This window comes from Vulpes lagopus, chromosome 13 (assembly GCF_018345385.1).
Source record: "Vulpes lagopus strain Blue_001 chromosome 13, ASM1834538v1, whole genome shotgun sequence".
Taxonomy (NCBI): Eukaryota; Metazoa; Chordata; class Mammalia; order Carnivora; family Canidae; genus Vulpes; species Vulpes lagopus.
Window position 1 is genome coordinate 32,706,783 of NC_054836.1, and position 21,935 is coordinate 32,728,717.

The 21,935-nt window shown below is 34.0% G+C and overlaps 1 protein-coding gene across 5 annotated transcripts in view; it reads left to right on the top strand.

Annotated features, from left to right (window-relative positions):
* The window catches only part of HDAC9 (histone deacetylase 9), a 927,702-nt gene that overhangs the window by 555,849 nt on the left and 349,918 nt on the right, over positions 1 to 21,935 (top strand). For 4 of the 5 annotated variants that reach the window (XR_005983513.1, XR_005983514.1, XM_041727864.1 and 1 more), the window contains one exon: positions 1,626 to 1,889. Coding sequence is in view for 3 of the 5 variants with exons in the window: in XM_041727864.1 (XP_041583798.1) it covers positions 1,626 to 1,889 (264 nt within the window). In the remaining 2 variants the exon portion in view is untranslated. Of the gene's footprint in view, positions 1 to 1,625; positions 4,266 to 21,935 lie in introns of those variants that run through there. The other variant, XM_041727865.1, reaches the window with a different exon arrangement.

The window sequence follows — 21,935 nt, forward strand, 5'->3', positions numbered from 1 at the left end:
ATTCTCTCTACCCTTATTTCAACCCCTTACACTCATGCAACTAGAACTTCCTTTCTATCCTTCCTCTTTCATGTCTCAACCTAAACATAGCACCCTGTCAGTAGTGAAACCTCTCTTAACCCACAGTTATGCTCCTGTGCCAACTAGCGTGTACTCTCATAACACCCTGTGCTTCTTCCCATTTCATTTACCCTACTTGAAAATCAGAATACATTTATTTATCTATCTGGTTCCCTTCTAACACACTAAACTATAAGCTCCATGAGGGCAAGGCAATGGCTATTTTCCCAGTGCTTAGCATGGTGTCTTGAACACAATTGGCACTCAATAAATATTTGTTGCACAAAGGAACAAAAAATCCCAATAACTTTACCTACAGTGAAAGTGGAGGGTTTCGTCAGTTGGTGTACAGCCCTCTGAGGTGATGTGGCCTGGAGGAAAGTCTGTAAGCCTAAAGAGAGTAAGACACCCTTCAGAGTTGGAGTATGTAGAAGTATTCTAACTCTAAGCATGTGTTTAGCCTTAAAAACATAGTTAGGTGTGGGGGGTGGGGGAGATAAGCTTAAACTGTACCAAGAGAAATTAGTATTCATGATTTTAGCAGTTATATTCTAAGCGTGCTGTTTATTAGCAATATTTGGCCTATTGCTTACATGGGTGCTGACTTAACAGAAAATTCTAATCACTCTTGAAACCACAGTTCAAGATCTGCAGATGATCAGTCGCTGGGGTCATTGTGAATCAAAACAAGAGACCTGTGACATGAAATCATCTTGAGAATTTTACTCCATTTATTGAGCTTTTATACTGTGATATTTTGCTGTTGTTTAAGTTAGGTATGTTCTCATTTTTTTAAATCATTGAGCAGTTGATTCATATACTTCTGAAGATTAAGTATAATTTAATTATAAAATAAAGGTCTAAATAATAGTCTCCTGATTAAAAATAATTCTTTCTTATTATTTAACTTGGATATGTTCATAAAACATTTTTAGTGCTATCACATTTTTTAAAAATCCCACATCTTTTTGAAGTTTAGGATTTCCAAATCAGTATTTCCATATTTTATCAGTACATATAAGAAGATGTTTTATCATTTGACCCTTTAGGTATGGGAAAATAAGATAGATGAGGACTTAGCATTTGTGCTTGTGTTTTATAGTGGTTGACATTCTCAAAAAATGAGATTGTGGAAGTTTTTCACTACCTTTCCATTAATTCCATTATAATTTATCTTTAAAGAAAAATATTCTCAGGTTTATTTGAATTACATTGTCTCAGTACAAACTGTACTTGTGAAAGTTTTAGGATTCCCATCAAAAAAGTTTATTTACCTTTCCCCCACCATTTTCTAAGTGTGTTAGAGAGTAATCCATTAAAAAAAGCACTTGAAGACCTCATTTTCTGCCTACTACACCAATACAACATGGAAGTGATGAGACTTGCTTCAGATTTAGTATTACTCGAGGAAGTTTGTTGCATACAAATTCATTCTGAAATTGATGTCCAGAAACTAGACATCAGAACGTACTGAAGTAGAGTCATTAGAAATAAAAGTGTGTATTTTGCTTCTCTGTTACCACCAAGAACTATTGAATTTTGAACCCCTGAACACTCTCTTCTAGCTGCTTTCGAAATCTATTGAACAACTGAAGCAACCAGGCAGTCACCTCGAGGAAGCGGAGGAAGAGCTTCAGGGGGACCAGGCGATGCAGGAAGACAGAGCGCCCTCTAGTGGCAACAGCACTAGGAGCGACAGCAGTGCTTGTGTGGATGACACACTGGGACAAGTTGGGGCTGTGAAGGTCAAGGAGGAACCAGTGGACAGTGATGAAGATGCTCAGATCCAGGAAATGGAATCTGGGGAGCAGGCTGCTTTTATGCAACAGGTAATAGGCAAAGATTTAGCTCCAGGATTTGTAATTAAAGTCATTATCTGAATATGAAATGCATTGCAGGTTTTGGTAAATGGATATTATTTCCTATCTGTTTATATTTCTGAATGATTTGATTTTAGTGTTTAAGGATTCTACTTATTGCAGATATATCTATATAGAGATTTCTCTATATATTGATTTCTATATAGATATCAAGGTTTCATTGAAACTCCACTGGTAAGGAAATACTTGTGACACTAAAATTATACTACATAAGTATACAAGTAATTAATAGGCTTTAAATTCATCCCAAAGCCTGTCACACCAGTTACTTCTAAGGAAAACGAACTCACTGTTATTTTTAGTTTATCTGTTGAGATCAGTGACTGCTGGATATACTCACCCAGTCTGATCAATGAAACATTCTATTAGTTCTTGATTTTTTTTGATATGTAGAATTCAATTTTCACATTGTTGTACATAATGTATCATACTATAGTCTTGAACACTGTTAAAAGTAGTCTGCCCTTTCCTTCCTCTCTCTTTTTTGTTAAGTTAAATGTTCTGGTTACCATGCCAATAGTCCTTAGGTTATTGTATAGATTGCAATTGAAAATATTAGGATAGAGGTGGTTTTAAATATATAGATTGCAAAGTACAGCACTATTTTAACTATTACATTATGTCTCACCTAGCACTGCTCATTTTACTTTTATCTTGTGTTATTTGATGACATTGTCTATCAAAAAAGATCAAATGAAGCCAATGCAAATAGCGGCAAGAAGTAATGTGCAGCATTATGGTTCAACCAGATACTATATTGTATCTACAGTTGTAGAAAACACAGTGAAGGTATGAAGATTATCTGATACGAAGTCACAATCATGTCTAAAAGAAGAAGGTGTATCATATTTTATAATCACATCACTAGGATCTCTTAGGTAGAATTCCATAAGGACTTGGCATATACCATACCATTTTGGCAAATACAAATTTAGGAAAGTTATGCTTAACAACAGAATCTCCTTGTATATAACACACCTTCAGAAGGACTGTGTCCTTTGATGCTATGAAATACAAACAACTTTGAAGGCAACAGAAGACTCTGTTTATTCAAGTCCGTTCTTTGTCAGGTTCCTGCTGTTCTCCTACAGAAAACTGATTCTATGAGGCTGAACAGGAAATGCCTTGTGGAAACAGGAAGTCTAAGTGATTCATGTAATGAGGAATGTAGGGGGAAAAAAACGGAGGATAGTGTTTTACTCTTTCTGTTTTTAAAGGGCACTCTATGAATTGATTTATTGTCTAAGAAAATAACACCACAAGTAGGGAAATTGTTAAGGAAGCTTTTCACTCTGGAACATTTCCTTCATACTCCCTTTTGATATGTTTACCTTGTTTTATAGGTTTACTTTTGTTAAGCTAGTTAAAGATTCGTTGTATTAAGACCCCTTTAAAATGGATCATCCAAATTGACCTAGAATCTTTGTGAGGTTTTTTTTCTATTAAAATATTTATATTTCTAAATCCAAGGTATTTTAAGGTGTAGTATCCTGTTTCAAAGGAGATATAACGATTTTGCCAAATGTAGACATTGTAACCACTGTATGTTATTGGCACGTGTTGTTTACATTTTGCTGTGACATTTAAAATATTTCTTAAAAAAAAGGTCACTGCTAAAGATACATTATCCTTTTTTAAAAAGTCTCCATTCAAATTAAATTAACATAACTAGAAGTTAGAAAGTTTAAAACTTTTCCATATAATGAAAGTCCTTCTGATAATTTGACAAATAGCTATAGTAGGCAACTTTTCCTATTACCAACATATTTTGGTTAGTATATTCCTTAAGATTAAAATGACTTTTTGTCAGTTGTTTTGCATTAAAAATATGGCATTCCTAAGATAAAATTGTATATTTTTTCCATCTCATAAATATTCATTTTCTTTAAAGTCTTTTTTCAATCTCATAAAAAAAGGGATAGTGCATCTTTTAAAATACATTTTATTTGGGGAGGAACATGTGGCTGAGCAGACTTTTGTATAATATTACTTCAAAGATATGTAATCACAAACAAAAAAAAACTATTTTTTATAATGTCATTTGAGAGAGCTTCATCAGTACAGTTGGTGGACATTAATTGTTTGAATTTGATAGTCTTTGAATTTAATCAAGAAACTACCTGGAACCAGTGAAAAAGAAAGCTGGACTTAATTCATCTTAGAATTAATTGATAAATGTCTCTTTTAAAATCTACTGTATTTATTATAATTTACACCCTTGAAGGTGATCTCTTGTTTTGTGTTGTAAATATATTGTTTGTATGCTTCCTTCTTGCCTTCTGTTATAAGTCTCTTCCTTTCTCAAATAAAGTTTTTTTTAAAAGATCCCCTTTCATACATTTGGCTTTGTGTAAACTTGATATACTTAATCGGATCTGAAGCTCATGTGCTAGGTCTCATATACCAAAATATATTGCCATTCGTTGTTGAAACAAGAAAATGAAGATATTTTGAGCCGTTATTTCTCATACCATTAAAAATAATAAACCCAACAATGATTTAAACTATTTATGTCAGCCATTATCAAATAGCAGACGTGTAAAATTTGCTGCCTTTTCCTTTTCCCAGCGTGGCCTCTTTTTCATAATATGTTATCATGTTTGATGTCAACTTCCAAATATAAAATCTTATATAAATAAATGTTAATTCTTAACTTTGCTCAACTTAAAAAATCATTTTAAAAAGGTTAACATAATCCCTCCAATGTAACAAGCACTCAATAAATATCGAAATAAATATCAAAATATTACAGTGACAGACTGACCTACAAGTATAAAGTAACAGTACATAAATGTAAAGAGAAAAAAAAACTAATTAAATGACCTCCCTTTTATGGAAACAGTTATTATAATACTAGTGTAAGGAACAAGGAGCATGGCTCAGGTAAAGGAAACAGAGACATCTCTGCACCCTGACATACCTAGCTAGCTCTTCCTCGCAAAACTTAAATCGTCAGTACTTCATAATGTGTCACTGTGTTTTTGTTCCCATAATCTAAACTTTAATAACATCATACAAATTAAAATTATCCTAAGTCACAACAATATTGCATTAGATTATTAAGAATTCTGGAGCTAATATCATTGACTATTACAAAATGGATTATCATTCCACAATGCCATAAGCCTGATAATTTGGTCAGAATTGTGGGAATACCATTAGTTATAATTTCCCAAGAATTGCCTTTGGACTTTTATAAAATTGAGTAACTTGGTACCAGATCCTCAAAAAAGAGTTGGAGGAACCAATTAGATAATGGTTTTATACTGTATATCTGATTTTTGAAGTGTAAAGTGGATGTTTCAATAAAAAGTATCAATCTCATGTTAAAAACTTTTTCTTCAGGAAAATAATTTTTGTCAGGACTTGGAATAAATAAACATTAGATTTCCTGGTCTGGCAGTAAAAATCCACCTTCTCATTGGTGAAGGTGGCTGCTGAAATGGAGACTGGTTGCTTTTCATAAATCTGAAAAGGATTGTTTTTAAGAAATTTTTACTTTGCTTTATACTTTTTTTTCTCTAAAGGATGTTAAAAATGAATTCAGACACTAACCATTTTTTTTAAACTTAGTACTCAACAGATGTTTAGGTCAACAACAGCATTTTTTTTTATTTGGCATTTCCTTTGTGATGTTTTTTTCAATAATGGAAGCACAGAATTGTGGGTATACAATTGTGAATTAACAATGATAAATAATCAAGGTCTACAAATTATAATCAATTATAATCAAGAACTTGAAGATGTAAGAGGAGGAATCTGAGAGATAGATTACTATTCCTTTTAATATTGATAATTCCTCCATCTGGGTTTTAAAAGTATGGGAGAGCAATCAAAGGATTCTGGCAAATAAAACAAGATACTGGGAATGTGACTTTTTAGAACTTCTCTATTAGGATTTGAAAGGTTTTCTACTCTAATTTTATAATACCTTAAGGCTTATAAAATATAAGCTTTAGACAGTATAACCTTTGGGGACCATCTTGATTTACAAAAAGACTTTGAGTTTTAACTATTGCAAACATACATGTCTAGCAATTCATTTAGTCCTCACAACAACCTTATGGGGTAGATATTATTGTCTCCTACAGATAAGGGCACTGGGGCACAAGAAGTTAAGTAAAGTTAAAGTCGCCCAATTAGTGATAGTCTAGCTTTAATTTGAACCCAGTTACTCTGACATCAGAGTCTTTGTTCTCTTTACTACCACACTACATTTACGCAGCAATTCTTTTCACATGTCCAGGTTTATTAAATCAGAAGTTTGTTTGTTACCCCCGTCCCTCTCTATATATATATATTCCTTCCCCCCCCATCACTATTTCCAAATTGTTTTGAATCAATTTTCTCTTAATCATTGCCATGAAGTAGATTAGGACTCTTCTTTTGTCTAATGCATACATGAAAATCATCCTTGGACACATATGAACCATTTTGAATCATTAAAGTTTGAGAGTTTCTTTATTTCTGAACAGAGCCAGTCTTAGAATGAGGCAAAACAGAATGCCTGCACTTGGAGTTAACTATTTTGGGGGAGAGAAGGAGAAAAATTTCAACTAGCTAACAACTCCCTTTTGCCACTTACCGTTCTTCCCCAACCAAAGCCAAAAACTTGATTTCTAAGCAGTTAGGACATTGCCTTTCAAACCCTTTTGACCTATCGAGGAAGCACTTGATAATCGTTCTGACCTAAAATAGTCTGTATAAAATGCCGGGAAAAGGAAAAATAGAGATATTTGTCTTAAATTCTTGTCTTCCTAGGTGATTTTTCGCTTGAAAGATGTATAAAAATCCTCTTGAGGGAGTTGTTGGCAATTCAGATTCTGACTGCATCTCCTAGAGGTTCTGATTCTGTTATCCTGACTGAGAGCCCAGGAGTCTACATTTTTCAAGCCCTTTGGGAAGAGTCTGGTTTGGAGATAATGTTCTGGAGCTGTCCGGGGGCCCTAAACCACTTCCTGAAGCATGGCCTGCCTTTTAATAGCTTTTACCTAAGCTCCTTGGACTCTTCATTCATAGTTTCTAAAATAGATCTCTTATTTCTTGTATATTGTTCTGTTTCATCTGCCTTTTAATTCGGCTATAGGTTATTCTCACTATATTTACTGCTGTTACTGCTGTGATAATATCTCCTTTTGTTTTATTTCTCTCTTTCTAATTTATACAATTGCTTAGCCTATTTATAGAGTATTTATTCACCAAGACTTGGCAAGTTATTTTTCTTCAGAAGTTCCAAGCTATTTGTTGCACATTGTTTTTGTTCTTGTGTTTTTATTGAGATAAAATTTGTATAACATAAACTTTATCATTTTACCCATTTTAAAGTATATAATTCAGTGGGTTTTGATATATTCATGATGTTGTGCCACCATCACTACTTTTACCAGAGAATTACCAGAGTATCTTCATCAACTCAAAGAATTCCTGTACCAATTAAGCAATCACTCCTCATTCTCCCGTCCCTCCAACCCCTGGCAACCACTGGCAACTATTTTGTATCTCTATGAATTTGCCTATTGTGGACATTCCGTATAAATGAAATCATATATTATGTGGCCTTTTGTATGTCTGTGTAATGTTTTCAAGATTCATGTGTCAGTCCTACACCCATGTTTCCTTCTGAGAGGTTTAATTTTAGCACTTACTTTTAGTTCTTTGATCTGTTTTCCAGTTATATATACTTTTTAAAAAAATGTTCTTCAATTTGAGTTATTTTTAAAGAGATGGGAACTTAATGATTGTTGGGCTCCATTTTCTCATGCATCACCTCTGTTTTCCTTATTTCTAGTTGATCTTGGTCTTGCTTTTCTGCCATTCCTGTGGCTATCTCTTGTTACTTCTTGGTTTTTGAGGTTGTCCCTTTTCTTTTTCTTCCCAATGAACCACTTAAATGCTACAATCTTGCTGTTGATTGTATCTAATATAAACTGAAGCAAACATTAAGTTTGTCTTTCCTTTAAGAAATGCCTTTTCTCTGGTGACCTTTAAAAACTAAACCAGAGTTATTTTTTCTTCATTTATATGACAGAATTCTGTCCTGGTTAGTCATTTTTACTCATGTCTACTTTGCACTTAAATTTTATGTTGAACCCATGTTTGCAACTTAGTTTGATCTTTGTGCCTCTGTTGACAGAATTTCTGCAAAGACCCCTGTATTTGTACTGTCCAAGCTGGTAGCCACGTGTATCAACTGAGAATTTAAAATGTAACTCGTATGAGTTGAGATATGCTTCCAGTGTATACTGCACACTAGATTTCTTTAAAAAAATTTTTTTAAATTGGAGTTCGATTTGCCAACGTATAGCATAACACCCAGTGCTCATCCCGCCAAGTGCCCCCCTCAGTGCCCATCACCCAGCCACCCCAACCCCCCACCCACTTCCCCTTCCATTACCCCTTGTTCGTTTCCCAGAGTTAGGTGTCTCTCATGTTTTGTCACCCTCACTGATATTTTCACTCATTTTCTCTCCTTTCCCTTTATTCCCTTTCACTAATTTTTATATTCCCCAAATGAATGAGACCATATAATGTTTGTCCTTTTCCGATTGACTTACTTCACTCCATATAATACCCTCCAGTTTCATCCACATCGAAGCAAATGGTGGGTGTTGGTCATTCCAGTGGCTGAGTAATATTCCATTGTATACAGATTTCAAAGCCATAGTATCAAAAATATATTAATATCTTAAGTGATGATAATGTATTTCATTACATCCTAAAATAATATTCTAAACATATTAGCTTGTGTAACAGTATTAAAGTTAATATTACCTGTTTTCTTTTACTTTCTCAATGTGGCTTTTAGAAAATGTAAGATTATACATATCCCTTGGCATTTATGGCTTACATTATATTTGCTATTTACATTATATTTGCTATAATGCTATTTCTATAGAATGCTGCTTTAGCTCATCTTCCTCTCATTTTATATTATCTTAACAGATTTCACTACATAGTTTTAGAAATCGGTGAGCTATCAAACCTGAACAAATTAATATTTGCTCATGCCAGAATATTTTTATTGCTTTTCTCAGTCTAACATAGACACATAAAATGTTAGTGGTTAGTGTTAGAGGGATATACACATCTTAATGGTTTAAGGGTTTAATGATCTCTTTTTTTCTTCACCTTAAGGACAACTTGAAGTCTATCAAGTGTTTTATTAATACTTAACCAGCTGTAAAGACAATTCACTGGTTTCTCCACTCTCATCTCAAAGGTTTTTAATTCACTATCTGTAAACTGTGCTGTTTTATCCGGCTTTTACACTTCTGTTGATGGAACCACCCTTTAGACACTGGGCAGATTATCATGAAATCACCTCTGATTATTTCCTCTCTTTTATTTCTTATAAGCAATTGCTACTCCTGTTTCCATTTTCCAGGCCCATCATATCTCTTTCTCTTTGGCTCTGCTTTCCCTGGTCAATACCTTAATTAATAATGAAACACATTCATTCTTTTATTAATGCAGTAGCCTTCTTCCATATCAGTGTGATCTTTCTACTAATTTGGTTAACTTACTGTAGAATACCCAGTTTTCACATTCTCTATAAAAGAACCTATAATATCTACCTAATTGTTTCATCTAAATGGTGTCATGGAGTTTCAGCCCTCGTAATTCAGCCTTTATACTCAGACCAAGCACTCATCCCTCCCAGTCTGACTGAATCGCCTAATCATGCACAGCAAATTCCCAGCGTGGGGCTCCAAGCCCATGAATTTTTTTTCTTTTCTTTTCTTTTCTTTTCTTTTCTTTTCTTTTCTTTTCTTTTCTTTTCTTTTCTTTTCTTTTTTTTCTTTTCTTTTTTTTTTCATGAATTTCACCAAACTTTTTTTCCCTATCTGGAAAGACTTTTTAAAAAAAACCTACTTTGCTTTTCTCCTTTATGCCATCTCTGATTTTTCCAACTCATCCTAACTCTTTAGTCAACCTGGAATTTGTTCTGTATAACTTACTGTATAAGTTTTCTTTCATCATTACCTGTATGTCATGTCTTTTTGCCTTTTGAAGTCATTGGAAATATAGAGTGTTCCTAGCACCACACATAGAACCCATAAAGTGCTCAATAAAACTTCATTTGAATGGGTTTTATTTTACCTTTCTTTTTTACAGATTTCTTAATGCCTAAAGGACATTTTATTTCATATTATGATTTCAAGCTCACTTTTGTTTTCTGTGTGAAATGGTGAATCATTTTTTACCTGTTGAACTATTTATTGTGTCAAATGTCCACATTAGTAATATATTTTTTACACTGGCTCTAGTGATAATAGTTAATATTTAATTTTTATTTTCAGCCAGGGGTTAATGATGGAATTTTTTTTTAGTGAGTTTATTATTTGATATTCCCTAAACTGAAACGATTTGTCATAATTTATATTCTATATGAATGTAATACTGGACACACTTTTTTTCAATTTTTTTTTTTTAATTTTATTTCTTTTAGAGTGGCTGCCTGTGCAAGCAGGGCAGGGCAGAGGTGGGGAGGGGCAGAGAGATGGGGGGGGGAAGGAGAGAAGCTGATTCCCAGCTGAGCAGAGCCGTGCCACTCCCCTTAGGACTCACTCTTATGATCCTGAGATCACGAACTCAGCTGAAATCAAGAGTGGGAGGCTTAATGGACTGAGCCACCAAGGAGCTCTGGGACACATTTCAAGATAAAAATACAGGATATCACGGAGTGCCTGAGTGACTCAGTCAGTGAAGCCTCTGACTCTTGGTTTTGGCTCAGGTCGGGATTGCCTGGGTCCTCCCATCCAGCCCCGCCTCAGGCTTCTGGCTTGTAGGAAGTCTCCCTGAAGACTGACTCCTTGAAGATTGTCTCCCTCTGCCCCTCCCCCCATTTACACACACACTTGTGCATACACGGGCATGTTCTCTCTCTCGAATAGATAAATCTTTAAAAAAAATACAATATATCAGATAATTTTTATGGTCTTTATAGTACTAATTTTTCTATATCCATGTATTCTATAGAAAGCTTTTGAAAGGTAGAGTTTGGAAAGAAGAAAAAAGGATGCATATTAATCTTAGAGGCTAATAAATCAACTTCATCTTTATACATATTTAAATAAAGAAAAGTATTACTGAACATTGATAAGTTGTTTTAAAGATTTCATTTATTCATGAGAGACACAGAGAGAGGCAGAGACACAGGCAAAGGGAGAAGCAGGCTCCATGCAGGAAGCCCAACGTGGGACTCGATTCCGGGTCTCCAGGATCATGCCCTGGGCTGAAGGCGGTGCTAAACCCCTGAGCCACCCGGGCTGCCCAAGAACTGCCTTTTAGACAGAACTGCTGAGCAGTTACAAAGCTGATGCAATAGTCACACCACAGGAGTGGCAACTTCATCATCTACCGTCAGGTCCACCTGGAGCAAATTATTTAATTGTGCCAAGCCTCAGTTTACTCATTTGTTAAATGTGATGAACACTGTAATCTTTTTGTTGGGATATTGGGAAGCCTAAGTGGACTAGTCTATATAAATAACATAATAGATGGTAGCGAAATTGGTACAGAGTAAAAATCAGCTATTGCTATTAATGCCATTATTAATGTAGCATGACTAAGAACTTGGAACTTTAGTAACTTTCTTCATAGTAGGAACCTCACACTCAGTTTAACTTTTTGATAGTGAATAACTTTCTCATCAGTAAGTTAAAAAACCCTAAAGCAGTGCTTCCCCACCTTGTTCATGTTCCAGCACACACAAAAAAGGTGATATATATACAGTCCCCGTTACCACAGGGGGCAGTTCTGAACTTACTCAGCTGTAACCCTTTCATGATTTGTGGGGGAATTCCCAGGTTGGGATCTTCTTTGCGAGACTGAGTACATCCCCCTTCTCAGCTCCCTTTCCTTCCACCTCCTTTAGTGACCATTAAGAGAACCCCAAGAGGTTGGTTTGTTTTTTTTAAACAGATTTCAACTAAGGATTCATCAAATTTAAAACAACACCAGGTAGGAATGACCAACATGATCTTCATTCCAAAAGACGTATTAAGAAAATATACTGGAATGCCTGGGTGGCTCAGTGGTTGGACTTCTGCCTTTGGCTCAGGGCTTGATCTCAGGGTCTCAGGATTGAGTCCCATGTCGGGCTCCTTGCATGGAGCCTGCTTTTCCTTTCTCTGCCTCTCTCTCATGAATAAGTAAATAAAATCTTAAAAGAAGAAAGAAAATATATTGACCAGGGAGACAGTCTTCTCATTAGCTGTTTGTGGCCAGCTCTCTTCTTGGGCTAATTCCCACCCCATTATCAGCACCAAAGCCGGCAATCAGGAAGCTCAACTCAGAAAAATTGGCCTTCCCTAGAATCCTACAAGGGATTCTCTGGTTACATTTGCATTGGGCTCTGCCTTTCTTTGGAGTCAGGAGGGAAAAAAAAGTACTAAACTTTTCTGTCTTTGCTTTTTAACAAATGCTCTGAGAATCTTTTTTTGGGTGGGAGGATTTTTTTCTACTCTCTACAGTTGGGTGAATGTTAAACTTGTTCCATCTGGGAACAAGAAATCCTGCATTGATGCCTCCATCTTAGTAAATTGCTCCCTTGTTTTGAATAGATATCAGTCCTCTCTTTTTTGCCTCCATTTAACATGATAAAAACTAAGCTTACTCTACAGTATTTTTTAGCATCTTAGCTATGTTTTGGTCATGATGGTAATGTATCAAATCCCTCTTTATTTATATTTTGCCAATCAAAGTAAATTTGACATTCAGTTTTCTGGTACATATTTTAAATGCTTTGATTTTTTGCTTGAATCATCTGACAAACTCATGAAAATATTCAACTTGATTCTCTTTTTTAAAATATTATTTGCCTCATAGATTTCAAGTATCACTCTATATTGTATGCCTTTATAGATGTATACTGGTTAGTTGTATCTCAATATAATTTTCTTCTAAATATAGAAGCAGATGAAAAAAAAATTTTTCCCCAAGAGGCTCTCCTAGGGATTCAAAAATCCAATTCCTAATGTCCTGGGGTTTCTCTTTCCATGATAATTTGAATTAAAATGTTGAGTTAAATGAATTAAAATGAGGGTTTTATTTTGGTTGCTTTAGCTCTCTAAATCTTACTCATTTTTTAATCTACTCTTTTGAAAAGTATATACAAAAATCCACTCATTATATGTGTACAGTGTGATGAATTTTGACAAATGTGTACATCACAATCTAGATATAGAATATTTATATCACTTCAAAGAGTTCCCTCCTGCTTCTTCTTAATCCAGCCCCCACCCTCCACTCAGCCCCAGGCAATCATTCATCTATATCCTGTCACTGTGCATTAGTTTTGATTTTTCTACAATGTCATACAAATAAATTGTTTGAAATGAATCCATTATATTTTCTCTCTGGATTTTTTTCCAATAAGAAATTGCTTCTAGGTCCATACATGTGTATATGAGTAATAATGGACTTGTCTTATGGCCAAATAGCATCCCATTAAATGGATATGTCACAATGTGCTTATGTGCAATGTGCTTCTATTGATGGAAATTAAGGTAATTTTCAGGTGTGGGTGATTAAGAATATAGCTGCTGTGAATACTCTATACAAATCTTTGTAGTTATTTGTCTTTATTTCTTTTGGGTGGATACCTACAAGTGGAATTGTTGAGTTGTGAGCTGTTTAACTTTATAAGAAACTGCCAAATTACTTTTGATGATTATTTTACATTCTCATCAGCAAAGTATGAGAGTGTTCCTATTACTAACACTTGGTACTATCAGATTTTTATAATGATATGCACTCTAGTGGATGTGTAATGGAATTTCATTGTGGTTTTATTTTGTGTTTTTTGATGTGTAATGATGTTACACATCTTTTCATGTGCTTACTGGCCATTTGTAGAAGTTCTTTGGTAAACTGTTGATTCAACTATGCTGCAGGGGTTTTTTTATTGGAGAGTCTGTCCTTTTATTATTTTATTAACCAATAAAAAAAGCATATATTCTAGATACAATCCATTTCTAGGTATATATGTTGTAAATATTTTCAACCAACCTATAGCTTGCTTTTTATTTTCAAGAGCAGAAATGTTTTAATTTTGATGTGTCCCGTTCTATCATTTTTTCTTCTCTGGTTAATCCTTTAATGTCTTATCTAAGAAACATTTGCTTCTGTGTTTACTTTTTCTAGTTTATTTTTTTTACAATTAAAGCAAAGAGCCATTTTGAATCATACAGTTTTTTGTATTCTGTGAAGAAAGGCTGAGGTTCATTATTTTATATATGTCTTAAATTTTTCAGAACCAGGTTTTGAAAAGATTACTCTTGTTCCTTTGAATTATTTTGATTACTTTGTTAGAAACCAATTAAACATATATGTGTGAGCAAATTTTTGAACTGTTTCTTTTATTCCATTGATCTATATGTCTAACTTTACAACAATACCACAGGACCTAGGTTACGATTGCTTTATAGCAAGTCTTAAAATCAGGTAGTATGGTTTTCATCTGCTTGTTTTTAAGATGATCTTATTGTCATTGGTTTTAAGCAACTTGATTATGATTTGGCTTTGGCTTAAAGCAGGTTTTCTTTCTTTCTTTCTTTCTTTCTTTCTTTCTTTCTTTCTTTCTTCTACTTTGGTTAACTGAGCTTTATGTGTCTGTGGGGTTTTGTACTTTTTAAATTTTTGGAATGTGTGAGATATTGTTTCTTTTAATATTCATTCTCCTTTTCTTTTGGGACTCCAATTACACCTAGAGTAGATGGCTTGATATCATTTCACCTCTCTGTAAGTCTCTACATTTTCTCTTATTTTTTCTCTTTGTATTTCAGTTTGTGGAGTTTCTATTGCCATACTCATCTTTTCTTCTAGTGGATAAACTTCGTTTACTCACATCCAACAAATTCTTCTTTAAAATAGTGTATTTTTCAGAGACTTCATTTAGTTTTGTTATGTATTTTCTATTTATATCCTCCTTATATTCATGTTTCCCTTCAAATCTTTGGACATGTTTATAATATTCATTTTAAAACCCTTTATTGCTACTACTGTCTCTGCCATTTCTGTGTGTGCGACTACTGCTTAATTTTCTTCTTGAACATGGTTCTTGTTTTTCTGCTACTAAATTTTCATTAGGTGCCAGACAATTTAAATTTGTTGTCTTTCTTAAAGAATATCAAGGGCAGCCCAGGTGGCTCAGAGGTTTAGCACCGCCTTCGGCCCAGGGTGTGACCCAAGAGTCCTGGGATCAAGTCCTGCATTGGGCTCCTTGCATGGAGCCTGCTTCTCCCTCTGTCTGTATCTCTGCCTCTCTCTCTCTCTCTCTCTCTCTCTCTCTCTCTCTCTCTGTGTCTGTCATGAATAAATAAATAAAATCTTAAAAAAAAAAAGAATATCAATCACTTGAAGCTTCCAAGACTTGATTTTAAGTTTCGTTAGGGCAGGTCTATAGTTGCCCTAACTCTCAACCTGTTTTTTGTTTTTTTTTTTTCTCTCACAAATTTGTATACTCTCTAGGCATCTATTGAATGTCTTGTATGTTTAAAGGGATGAATGACCTCAGGAAGTTATTAATCTTAGGCCAGGGCTCTGTGGCAAGAATGAGGATGCATAAGGGAGCATGAGATTCATGAAAGGTGTGAAGAGATAAATACAGATTTCTGAGAGGGAAGGGGAGGTGGGAGGGAGGAGCTGGTTCAACTCACTCCTAGGCCTGGTTTCACTTTAGATGCTGGTCATCTACTGGCTCCTACCAATTCAGTTCTATGTGGCTTGACTGTTTTCTTCTAGGCTTTGAATTTCTTGGATTTTGGTCATCTTCATATTCAAATATGAATTTTGAAGGCAGACATGGAGGAATAATTATAATTGCTTATTGATTTCTGGCATATATACACAAACACAGGCTGAAATGAGCATGGTCAACCTATGCACATTGGATGACATTTGGGGCTCCTACAATTATGTGGAGTGAACCGAGTAAAAAATAATACTGACTAGTTTTCAAAAATTTTTTCAAATCTGTTTCAAAGGTTAGATTTTCTCTTTCCTACTTCATCCTTCCCAATTTTCTTTCTTTTCTTTTCCTTTTTCTGAGTAACATAGAATTGCCATGAATTGAGCGTGTTTTTGTAGTTAAAGATTATGCTATCATTTTATTAGCTCATGGTTTATCAATTCAGTCAACTCTTTAATTAGTCTAATGAAAGTTCAAGTATGAAAGGCATAAATAATGGAATATTTATTACATCTGCATACTGGCTACCATAAATGTAATTTTTACCAAAAAATTGAGTGCCATTTACAGTTTGTATATTGTATTATATATTCCATGTTTCTGTTTAAACAGATAAGCCATGCTCTGCACTGATTCTGAATTTTCTATGTCACTAAGTTAAAATTACCTTGCAATATTCTAATCCAGGATCCTTGTGAAGCAGCTTCCTTGCCTTTCTTTTATCATCACAGTGCTTCTTTATCTAGGATGACAAGCAGATATCAAAACTAATGAAACCCATGATTGATAAAAATGAGTAGCACCTTCCAACCCAGGGAAATTCTGGAAACATGGAAATATAGATGTGTCTTGAACCAAAGCTAGAACTGCAATGGCAAACTTAGAGAAAAATGTTATTGGGTAAGGAACTGGAGGGTGCAGGGGGGAAGAGTTTTCTCAAGAGTTTCAAAGGCTTTATGCTTTTTTTCAATTGATCTCATAAGTTACAGTAGGGTAATGGGGAGGGAGACTATAACAGTGGGAGAAAATAAACAATAGATTTTAACTTTGATTCAGAAGTATTGAGATTTTGATTGACTTAGTGTAGAAATGTGTCCTTAAAGCAATCAGAATATTGGCTTAAATGAAAGTGTTGGTAAACCTTGGTGGATGTGGCAGGAGGTGTGTATGTGTGTGTGTGTGTGTGTGTGTGTGTGTGTGTGTGTGTGTGTGTCTTTTTCGTCTTCTTTAATTACCATGGGCTTTTGGATGGCTCCTAAAGTCAATTAGGAAGTTCTTAGATATTTAGCATTAAAGTCCAGGCCAGGGAAGTATATGTGAATATTCAACTTCTGATTCTTGGATGGTGTGTTGATACTGTATATTTTTTAATGGTTACATTTTTTCTTGAGTAGTATAAAAGATTTACTGTTACAGTTTGTGTGTGGCCAGGCAGTGGCATATGGAAAAGCTGTTTCCTGCTATTTAATTTAATTAGCCCAATCACGTGCCAGCCTTCGGGCATGTCACTCTGGACCTCTGAGGCTCTTTGTCTGTCAAAAAGATGGACAATATCTTGGCTTTGTTTGGTTGCTCAGCATGCTGCAGATAAAACCACTGAAATTTTGACTGTTTAGCCAAATCTTTGCATTTTTACCATTTGGCTTTGATTTTCTTTTATACAAAATGATAACATTTTGGCTTTGGGAAGGTAAAAAAGAAATACTGAGTATATGAAGAAGAGCTGTTGCTCTTTGTGTTTAATATAGGCTTGAGAATATTATCCTTTTCTCATCAGAAATTTTTAGTCAGTCTGTTACCACTGTGTTAGTAGAAACTCAAAACAATTGTTGAATCATTTTAACCTTAACTTAGCTGCCAAACTGTCATTTTAAATCAAGCCTCCATTTTTGTTCATGTGTATATTTAATGTGATTTTCTTTATCTTGCAAAGATCTCTAAATCTATTGGTGAATTTATTGTTGAAAAAGAAAGTATTTCATTGAATATTTTGGATATGAATATTTTAGTTTTGTTTTGTTTTCATTGAAAGGATGGTGGTTAACACATTTAGTCACTTGAAGAATTTTTCCCAATATTTTAGTCTTTCACTGTCAAAAACATTTTTAATTTTTCTTTTTTAATTAATAGGTTCGAATTTTTAAAATTATCTTTAGTCAGATTTAAGTCACTCTTACATTCCTGATACTCTTCAAGCTTTAAAGTTAATGAAGAACATTTGAAAAGAAACATTGAAAAATACATTCTACAGCTTGAGAATCTAATTTGGAACAAAAACATCTACCTAAATTTCCAGCTGAATTAACAGCAATTTTTGTGAATCAAAGTGACTTGTCCAGTGTGATAAACTTATTTGAATATCCACATTTTAAAATTAGGAGTCCCAGATTTGAGATTAATTAATTTTGGACACGTGCACAGTTTAGGACTTCAAGAGGATTTGCATATGGACTTAATAATGTCCTGCAGGAGTTAAAGTCAATCATACCGAGCATCTAGTGAGTGTATACTACTGTCCTAGGTGCCAAGACACAGCCCCTAACCTCTGACATTTCCTGGCCTTTGGAGCAACCAGTGGGACCTATACTGAATAAATGACAGTCAGTCTCAAAGGAAGTATCTTTGTTCCAAAGCTAATAAATTTCTGATTTCCCAATAGATCAGGAATTTTCCAAAGAATGTTTGCATATTTCACTTTGATATAATTTGCAGATAAGATCCTTACCTTTGATTATCTTTTAATTAAAACATGTTAAGTGGTAAAAGAAAAGAAAATTAAAACCTAAATATGTAAATTCTCTTAACCAACATCATTCTTACAACATAATTTACATTCACAATACAGACCTTTATAATGATCTCATAGTTACTATGGCTGCCATCACCCATGCAAAGCCTAAGTCTTGTTAGGGACTATGTACTGCAGAGATTTTGTGTTTTGTTTAAGGGCAAGCAAACAACAGCCAAGTGAAAGCTGTGCATTTTATCTTCTAATGTTTTTCACCATCCATTCTTCAGTGTAATTACACTTAAATCTTTCATCATTTCCATTTTGAGATTCATTGTTATATTCTCTAGTTCTCTATGTGTTTAATTTTTCATTCTTATTTTAATTACATATTTAGAGTGTGATTTTTCTGAGGGCGTACATATACCACCACACATTGATTTTTGGACTGTGGTATTCACATAAAATTCACTTTGGTAGTAACTTTTTAAGAATGAACATTTTTTTTTAATATTGAGAAACACCCTTATCTCTACAGAGAATAAAACTTAAGGCTGAAACAGTAATTTCTCATAAGCTCTCTTTTTTAGTATTGAAATTTTATTGAAAATGTTATAAAGTACAACATGGCTAAGGTTTGAAATGAAATTAGTAGTGAGGTAGGAGTTAATTCAAATAAAAAGATCTGCTTAAGATTTTTTTAAGGGAAGAATATTCATTAGTAACTTAAAAGAAGAACCTTGAATGTCGATATTGAATAGTACAGCCTGATTTCTTTTAGAAAATGTAACCTTTATAAAATTCTGATTTATTTTACAAAAAAATGATAACCCTGGTGGAGGCAAATGTGCAATTTCAAATAGATATTTCCAAAATATAAATAAATAAAAACATCTGTGTCAAGAGTAAAGAACTCATTTGACTTGTAGCAAACAATCCAAATTTATTTACATATTTGCCTAATATTTTATTGCAGGTACATTTATGAAAGTGTGACTAAATTGACCAATGTCCTTCATCTATTTTTTTAAATTGCGGTTTAGCCTATATATAATCAGTAATAGTTCAGGCCAGTTCAATGTGTATACTGAACAGCTACGTGAGCCTGGGACTTGAGCCAGGGAATGAGAAGACGACCATAGCATGGCAAGATAAATGAGGTAGCCATATGGACTTCTAAATTTACAGTCTCTTAGAGAAATGGACAAGTAAACAAATGGAGAAAATACAGTGTCATTTGTGCTACCATGGTAAAAATATATATAAAGCACAAAGTCTGTATAGGTCTTGATCAAAATGTTCTAGCTTGTAAGTTGCTGAACTATGATCAAAACTCACATCAACTGTCTGAGGACCATTGCCATCTGTGAGTACAACTCAAGATTTTAGCAAAGGGTTTGGCATCTTGGGCCTAGACCTCTTGAACACTGAGTATAAGGAAGATCTTGAGGTTTCCATTCTACAGGTGCAGGGCCTCTGCTGGACCTTGAATTAGTCTGAGAAGAGCCTCCACTAACTATAATAGTTGATATCTTCATTTGTTTTATGACAATGGATAAGATTTACCAAAGACATTGATACATTTTTGGAAATTTGAGAGGGGTTTTGCATTTTTTTCACTCATTCATTAAAATGGGAGGATACTGTAGGCAGAAATCAAAATTTTAATTGTATTTCATTTATACATGTTATGAACTGCAATTATCAACATTTGAGTCGAGATACTGGGATTGAGTTTTCTTTTTCTTTTGTTAAAGGTTTTATTTTATTTTTTATTTTTTTCAAAGATTTTTTAAAGATTTATTTATGACAAACACACAGAGAGAGGGGGGCAGAAACACAGGCAGAGGGAGAGGGAGAAACAGGCTCCATGCAGGGAGCCCGAAGTGGGACTCGATCGCAGGTCTCCAGGATCACACCCCAGGCCAAAGGCTAAACCACTAGGCCACCGGGCTGTCCCAAAGATTTTATTTTTAAGTAATCTCTACACCCAATGTCGGACTTGAACTTAAAATCTTGAGATCAGGAGTAGCATGCTCTATAGACTGAGCCAACCACGTACCTTCAGGGTTGGGTTTTCTAAGTGTAAATTATGCTTTCTAAGTGTTAATATGCTTTCATTTATAGAACTTATTTATCATGGTACAGAAAAACCAAAATTTAATATATTTACTGTTTTTAAGTGTACAGCCCAGTCGTGTTAACTATATGCACATTATTATACAAAGAACTCTAGAGTTTTTCATGTTGCAAAACTGAAACTCCATACCCCTTGAACTCCCTATTTTCTCCTTATCCCAGCACCTGATAACCATTCTATTTTCTGTTTGTGTGAGTTTGTTGTAGATAATTCACATATATAGAATCATGCAGTATTTTTCTTTGTGACTATTTCACTCAGCATAATGTCCTCAAGTTTTATCCATGTTGTGGCATATTACAGCAGAGTTGCATTTTTAAGGCTGAGTAATATTTCATTTTTTATATAGACATATGTGATTTTTTCCCACCTTGTGGCTATGATGAATAATGCTGAAATGGACATATAATTATGTATGCAATTATCTCTTTGAGATCCTGTTTCCATATTTTGGAGATATATACAAAGAAATGAGATTGGGTCATATGATAATTCTTTTTTTTTTTTTTTTGAGGAAGCTCCATTTTGTTTTTTATAGTGGTTACACCAGTTTATGGTCCTACTAATAGTGCACATAGGTTCTAATTTCTCTACATCCTTGATAGCCTTGGTTACTTTCTCTTTGTTTGGACAGTGGCCATTATATTTGGTCTGAGGTGATAATTTACAGTTTTGATTTTCATTTTCCCTGATGATTAGTAATATTAAGCATCTTTGCTGTTTGTATATTTCTCTGGAGAAATGTCTATTCTTTGCCTATTTTAAAATCAGGTTATTTTGTTATTGTTGTTGAATTGTAGAAGTTCTTGGTATATTTTGAATGTTAATTCCTTATTGAATAGATGCTTCTCAAATATTTTTATCCCATTCTGTTAGTAGTTTATCTTTTTACTCTGTTGATTATTTTCTTTGCTGCATGAATATTTTTACATTTGATGTAGTTATATTCAACTATTGTTGCCTGTGATTATATAACTTAAAATTTTGAAGTTCATTTTTTCTCTAACATAAAAGAATAACAATCACTAACTCATGCAGATCAGAAAAAGAATCTCAATAATATTGGCAACCAAGAACTTTTCTCAAAGCTACACTGAGTTACTGAAAGAGACTTGATTAATCTGAAACTGATCTTTTTTAGATGATTTAAAGTTGTCTTTTGAGCTATGATTGTGATTTCCTTTGAGAAAAGCATGCAACTTTTAAGTAATATATCTCTTATCTTTAAACATAAGATCAAGGTCCTAAAAGCTGATTTGAAACACTTATTCTTCAATGGCTTGAGAATCTTATTCCCTACCCCAGAAGACGGTTGGGTTTATAAAGTAATTTGATAAATAAACATATATATTTGTACACATTAACATATGTATGCATGTATATGTGTCTATGTATCATCATGTATATATATGTACCCCAACCTGACATGCAAAG